At 57.6% G+C, this 7,201-nt stretch overlaps 3 protein-coding genes across 3 annotated transcripts; 2 read left to right on the top strand and 1 right to left on the bottom strand.

The window, feature by feature from the left end:
• Positions 1–95: 95 nt before the first annotated feature.
• On the bottom strand, positions 96–451 carry GNI_030640 (putative transmembrane protein; the record flags this gene model as incomplete). Its single annotated transcript, XM_011130850.1, has 1 exon — positions 96–451. A coding segment is annotated over one exon (356 nt), but the record flags the coding sequence as incomplete, so codon positions are not given.
• Positions 452–818: 367 nt separating this feature from the next.
• GNI_030630 (putative transmembrane protein) lies at positions 819–1,646 on the top strand (the record flags this gene model as incomplete). The annotated part of the gene is made up of 1 exon (XM_011130849.1): positions 819–1,646. One exon carries the CDS (start codon positions 819–821, stop codon positions 1,644–1,646), a length of 828 nt encoding a protein of 275 aa, XP_011129151.1.
• A 572-nt stretch (positions 1,647–2,218) lies between these two features.
• On the top strand, positions 2,219–7,149 carry GNI_030620 (hypothetical protein; the record flags this gene model as incomplete). The annotated part of the gene is made up of 2 exons (XM_011130848.1): positions 2,219–2,337; positions 2,526–7,149. Coding segments are annotated over 2 exons (4,743 nt in total), but the record flags the coding sequence as incomplete, so codon positions are not given.
• Between the last annotated feature and the right edge of the window lie 52 nt (positions 7,150–7,201).

Here is a 7,201-nt window from a genome sequence, read left to right as displayed (position 1 = left end):
TAGGGTCGGGAGCAGGAAAAGGGTCGGGAGCAGGAAAAGGGGCAGAGGCAGGGCATCGGTTAGTTGGTCGGAGGGGGGGGGGAGGGGTGGCATACGTCCAAACGACAGCGCTCAAGAGGCACAGCCACCAGTTTCGTTGGTGGCGAACCACATTGGCGTGGAGCGTAGATTTGGTCATGAGTCTTTCATTGCGGAGGTTTTGGAGACTGCTGTACTCGGACATCATTAAGACCACGGCGACGGTGATAATGATGGCGGGTAGAGGGAGGCCTTTGCCGGCAACCGCGCCTGCTTTCTGTGAGTCATGGTCTAGTCCGAAAGTGACTTTGTTGGATGCGACTTTAAAGCCTAGCCGTTCGAGGGTCGCATAGCCGGAAAGCATGAGACCCGTGACGCCCATGCCAGTGCCGAGAATCCCGTAGGTCATGAATCCCCACAAAGCTGTAGCCATTTTTACTAAACTAAGAAAGTGGGCCCATGTTATGGTTGTCTGAAAAGTTCGACCCCCCACCATACAATGCCTGGCAGGTACATCGCACAGACTTAAAAACACTGGACCGTTGGTACAGACACACACGTGTGTGTCGGCGATGTGGGCACTTTAACGTCGGTTATTGTGGTAGTTATCGTTGTTCGGAAGATCTGTCATCATTGTTGTTTGTTGGTTGTTAACATGTTGGTTCATCACGACTACACCACAATTGATACCGACGATCTTCAAGTCTATAAGGGTCGAAAATACGGGCATCCGAGTGTTCGGTACTGAGGTTCTGCGTTCTGGTTACAATGGCGTGATTTTATCGTCGTATACCTGGGTCATGTTGGCAACGATAGTGTTATTTATATCGCACATTTGGAACTCATTGTGTGTGGAAACTACCACTGAGGATCTGGGTGCAGTGGACAGCTGGAACCGCGTGATTACTAAGTGTTACCATGGTGAGCAATGTTACGCGATTGCGGATGCGAGTGATTTGGCAAATTTGGTGGGGTCATGGCCAAGCTTTGGGAGTTTGCTGAAGACGACATTGTGGTGGGACCTCGATCCGGTTTGCGACAAATTGATTAATCTTACTCCGGTGGAGGCAGAGGCAGCTTTTCTGGCGCTGAGTAAGGCCAAGCAGCGACAACGCGCTACCATTTGCCACCGACTATGGCCCTCGGGGTCCTGGACGGTGGGTGTGGGAAACGTAGCAATTGGCTTGGCCATGATGTTAACTACGCGGACGCTCTTTGAGGTGGCAACCATGCTGCTACTGAAGAGGTCACGTCACCGTGTCTTCAACATGGGCGTCCTTGTGGATGTCGTAATTGGCATTCTCGCACTCCTATTAGCCTACGACATGGTCCGTAACTCGTTTTGGGGACTTAGTGCAGCCTCCAACGACTTTGCATGCATCGTCGTACTTCCCGTTGTCCTCTACCAAGCAAGACGCACTGCACGGACCATCAAAATGGTCCGACTGAACGAAAGCGATGAACGACTACGCAAACTCCAAGAAACGCAACTCGGTAAGGAAATTGACGCTCTCGCCCACGGCAGAGAAACCACCCAAGGTACCATCGATAACGAAGAAGGCACCACCTACACCCGCGCTAAAGGGTTCATTTCGAGGCTCATGAATCGCGTACCAAAGTCCCCTTAAATCCTCACCTTCCAGAAAGCCTCCTGCCCCCCTCCATGGAGCCGTGCCCGGGAGCCGTGCCCGGGAGCCGTGCTCGGGAGCCGTGCTCGGGAGCCGTGGTTGGCACTGTCCCAGAAGACGGGCTTAGGCAGTACGATGGGGAGGCCTGCCTAACGGCCCCTCCGCGACCACCGATCCGACGCGAATCATGCCGAGGTGGACATTTACCACACACACCTCGCGCAATTTGGCCAATGTAGTCCCCTAATGAATTTCCCAGACAATATAATTCCATGTCTAGACAGACAGAGGTCCAAGACCGGCAGAAGGCCAAGGTTATAAACGCGCGTTTGTCTTTGAGCGCTGACGTGTCCGAGGCTCATACGTGTATAGAAAGGGGTGGGCGTATTCTGGGCTGTCCCAGCTTGGTTGTCTTGGAGCGTTTCGAGCACGCTGTCGCACCAGCCATTACCGTGTGCGTCTTTTTCAACCCGTTGCCTCACTCAACACGCCCCACTTGGCAATGGTTGGCCACAGACTCTGCCGCTGAACTGCAGCAATCTTGGGGTGAAAAAAAAGCATAATTCGTCGTCATGTTTGGGGCGCTGTTGTTGCTCCCATTTCTCTCGGCAGGTGTGAGGCAAATTAACCCTGTCTCGGCGCTACTTCCGTTCACGTCTGTTCCGGAGCATCGTGTGAATTTAACCCTGAGGTATTTTGCACACAGAGCATGGTGTGCGGGCGCACACACGTGTGCACTTAACGCAACTGTGTGCGCTTTAACAAACACACTGTATGTGGCCTGTGTGTATGTGGCCTGTGTGTATGTGCGCGGTCTGTGTGTGCGCGGTTAGGTTCTATGTGCGTGTGTCCTGGTGTTTCGATGGAGTGCTGTTGTAGGGCGTACGATGGGTGTTACCGGTGGCGTGTGCAGCGTCCGAATGCGGTGTTGATCCGGGATTTGCGCGAGGCGGAGATCGCGGATTTGAGTGATCCGGGTTTGGTGGTGCCGGACAAACGGTACCTGTCACCGCGGGGCGAGGTGGACGGAGGTGCATGCCACGACGCGGTGGTGGTATCTTCGGTGCTACCGGCATCGTGGACAGGGCCGAAGGAGCGATCCTGGGTGTTTGCAGACGACGGGAATGCGGGGGTGAAGGCGGAGGTGTACGTGGCCAAGGTAGCGCGGTTGGAGGTGGAGACAACAGCGAAGGCGGTTGCGGTGGGTAGTGCAGAGACATTGCGAGTGAAGGCCTTCGATGCCGAGGGGAACGTGTTCTCTTCGCTGGAAGGTTTGTTATTCGCCTGGGAAGCCGAGGCGGTTGCTGGCGGTGGTCGTGCTATCTCCTTGGGTAGTCTCAGTGATGACGTCTATCGGCCCTCCGCTGTAAGACGGGCCATGGCCGAACGGCGACAACAAAGCGACGTCATTTTGATCAAAGGCCTTGAATCCGGACGCGCTGTTGTACATGTTAAATTGCTCGAACCCGGCTACGAACACGTGCGACCCACTTCCGTTTGGATCGACGTGGTCGAGCCCTTCGCCGTCACTCCTTCCGACCTCGCCGTACCCCCCGGCGCCGCCTTCCGTACTGCAGTCCGTCTTTTGCGAGAAGGAAGCAAGACAGCTGGACACGAACGACACTTCGAATGGAGTTCCGCCGACCCCGCACTCCTCGAGACCAGCGCACGCGGCCAGGTCATTGCAGCGGCCGAGAAAACGGGCGAAACGCGCCTACTCGTCAAGGATTCACGCAACCATAATAATACAGACTTCGTTAGCATCCGTGTCCAACCACCGGCACGTATCGTCCCCTACCATGCACACCTGGCTGCTATGAACCCTCAATTGGACCCGCTGGTCAATGGTGACCCATTGGCCGGCGGCGGGAATGGGGGCGCGTTCGAGCAGCTGACCGAGAGCCAGTTCTTTCCGGCCGCTGTTGCGCCTAGCCATCGCGACTCGCTCCTGAATCGTTTCAGAAACGCCGGGACCGAGAACCCACATGACACCTGGTACCTGGCCGCCAACGACACGCACCTGGTCACGCTCGATCTGCGCTCCCCAACCGAAAGTCTGTTTGTGCCCGCGAATGTGCGATTCTCGCACACACTCTCGCGCGACGTTCCGACGGACGACAGAAAGGGATTTATTGGCGAAGATGATATCAAACCCGTCTGGCGCTCAGCGAACGGCGCCACCATCGCCTTCCGGGCCACGGGCGCCGTCGGCTCCAAAGGTACCATCACGTTCGCCCTTGATCCAAACGAAAAAGGCAAGACGGCCGTCAAGATTAGCAAGACCGTAAACTACGAGGTCGTGGCGCCGTTGGGAGTGCAGGGATTGACGCGGATGAAGTACGTACAGGGCGAGTTGGGCTCCACGGTACCGGTGACTCTGCCCTTTGGTGCACAAACAATATTGACGCCATTCGGCGGTACGGGTGTGTTCAAGGCGACGTCTTCGGACTCGGCGGTGTGTGATGTGACCATGCGCCAACAACAGATAGTGCTGAGTGCGGGACGCAAGGCAGGCATTGCCACCGTCACTGTCCGGGATGAACTATACCCGGCACACTTTTACAAGTTCCATTGTAACGTGGGCGCAGTCGCATCCATTTATGTCGACGGGAAACAACGGTTGCCGGTACGTACGGGTCGCCCTGAAGTCATGGTGCCCATCAGCGCGCGCACCAGGAACAAACGACTCGCACTCTGGGCAAGTGATGCGCCCGAACGTCGATCGGTTGAGGAACTGGCTGCACTACCTGCCTCCAAAAGCGTCGACAACTTCTGGACCTGCGGCGAACTTGAGCTGGCCTTCCACCCTGGCGCGACCATCCACTACCGTGCCTCGCCCAGTCCTATGTTGCGCATGGCCAAGTCTGATGACCGCTACATCTGCACCTTCGGAGTCCTACAGGCGCCGCTGCAGCCGGGCCGGGTCAGTCTAGAAACACAAGTCGCGGGACCCAACCAGGAGAAACTCTTCAGTTCCCGCGGACACATAGAGTTCTACGCGGAACTTGACGTAAAAATCCCTGAGGAAGTCCGGTTTCCCAAGTACCCTCCCTCCACAGACGTCAGCAGTAGCCGTATCGAGCAGAGCCAGGCCCTGATCATCGGCGGAAGTATCGTGATTGAACTGGTCGGCGGTCCGGAGTACGTCTCCGGTTGTAGCCGTAGCCTGACCTACTCTGCACCGCCGGGCATGAGCATCGTGCCCGAGGGTGGTGGCTCTTACGACTCCGCTGACATTCTGATGATTGACGGCAAACCCTCGCGCTTCCGCATCCAATGTCTGGACGAACTCGGTGCCTTCCCCGTGGAGTTCGAGTTCTCCCAAATTTGCAACGAAGACGACAAGCTCACGTCCACCGCCACGCTCTACCTCGGCTGCTCTATCCCCGAACGCATGATGGTCCTGCCTGAAGAGTCCGAACTCGAACTGCTTCCCTCCCAACCATCGAAGAAACTGCCCGTGTACAAATCATCGGGCCCGAATGCCTCTCTCATGCGCGGCGCTACCGTCTCCCCGCAGCGTAGAGTCAACGCCATCGTGGGCATGCAGCACCGCCTCTACGGCGTCCCTTACGACAAGTACGGACGTCCCCTCATGGGTTCAGCACACGCCTGGAGACACAGTTGGGTCTGGCTTAATGATGCCGGCGCAGGTTCCTGGCAACTACTTAAACCCGACAGCGTCGCGGTAACACTACCCAACCAACTAGACCGTGACCACTTCATTGCCGCCATTCTCACATGGACCGGCGATTTCACTGAGGCCGCTTACCAAGTCACAAAGGCTACCGGCACAGCGAAAGTACAGGCCCAGAAAGCGGACCGACTCAAAAAGTCCGCAAGGGAACTCACTGCCCGTATCCGGAAACTCAGCTGGATCAATGGGCAAGGCATCATCGGCACCCTCGAACTGCACGGACTTCCAGCCATCGCCCTCGATCCGCCGAGGCTGGAAGACCCCATTCTCCACAACCCCGAGTGGGCCTACGTGGTGAAGGCCGAGGGCATCTCCAGCAATGGCGTCTACAAAATGACTCCTGGCTCGTGGTTGAACGTTCTGGCGGTCTCGCAGGAACCCCTCACTCTCCCCGCTCTCCAGCGGGTCGCCAACGTCAACAAGATCGTTCCTCTCTACGACTCAGCAGCTGCAGTTTCCACCTCTGGCTCTGCATCTGGTTCTGTCGCGTGGGATTCCGACGCATCAGTCCTGGACGTAGCGGGCAAGTCGGGGCGAAAGCTGTTTGGGAAGGCGGGAGCATACGTGTACCTGCACGGTTCGAAAACTCGCGTGGCGGCAGAGGGTGAAGTGTTCCGTTCCGAGTTGCATGTATCTGATCCCTCATTGTTAGGTCCCAAAACGTTGCGCTTGGAACTTGAGAGTGACATGTTGCAGGGGACTCGTTTGGAACTACGGGACAGACGGAGTGGTGTAGTGGTGGCTGAGGAGCACGGCCAGAATGAGTTAGAGAAGGGATTGGATTATGAGGTGCGTGTGCGAAGTGTGGGTCGTCTTTCTGGACGTGCGTTACATCCCTCCGTCAACCGGGCGTTCGCCTTGCAGCTCGTGGCTACACCGACCAAGTATTTTTACGTCGCCGGGGACCGTGTCAGAGGCTTGGCCCGTGGTAAAGGGTTGCTGGAGGGTCGTCTGGGTGGCGGACTCGGTAACACTGCGCCACTGAGTGTGACCATCGATGATGCCTTCGAAGTACAACCCACCGCCCTCGTCCTGCTGCCCGGCGGTGCCCGTTGGCGCCCTCAAGTCAGAGGCGGAGGGAGCGTCGCACGTGAATGGGCACTCGTCTCCGATAACTCCCGTGTCGTAGGCTTCGAACACGACAACCACCAAACACTAGTCTCAGGTGCCGTGGGCAAGGCCGCTGCCAAACTCATTCGTGAAGTAGATGTCGACAAGGGCCTCGCTGCCCCCGCACTCGCTGCACTCCCCGCACAAATCGCAGTCACCGTCGCACACCCCCATCATGTCGCCCTTCAAGCTGGAGACAAACTCCTCGGTCAAAAGGGCGGCTTCCTCTACGCACCCAAAGATGCGCGCGTGCCACTAGGTCTTAACCTCTACACCTCCGACGGCGCCATGTTCACGCGACCCGCCCTCGTCCTCGGTAGTGGTAATGGAAGTGCTAACGGAGGTGGTACTGAAGGTGGCACTCAGACTGACAGCAAAACAGCAGCACACAAGAGCGGGGCTGCGACGCAGTGCGTGTTCAAGTGGCACGCACTCAACCCGGACCTGCTCGCCTTCGTCGCCCACTCCGACGGGAGCCGGAAGACCACGCTCCAGTCGACCGTCGAGGGTCGGCTGGATGTCGAGGTTGTCGGCCTCAAAACGGGCCAGGGCAAGGTTCTTGTCACCGTCGACTGCGGTTCGGCGCAACACTGGCTTGGCACCTTCAAGTCTAGCGCCTCGCTCACCGTCGAGGTCGGTCCGCCCGCGCCCGGCGTGCTCGGACTCGGCGAACGCGTCGAGTCCGACGGCGAAGTCGTTCGCCTCTGTCCTCGGAAGCAGCAAGACCCCGGTTCGAGTCCCGCCGGCG

This window comes from Gregarina niphandrodes, assembly GCF_000223845.1.
Source record: "Gregarina niphandrodes unplaced genomic scaffold scaffold00004, whole genome shotgun sequence".
NCBI lineage: Eukaryota > Apicomplexa > Conoidasida > Eugregarinorida > Gregarinidae > Gregarina > Gregarina niphandrodes.
This window is presented reverse-complemented; position numbering and strand designations above follow the sequence as displayed.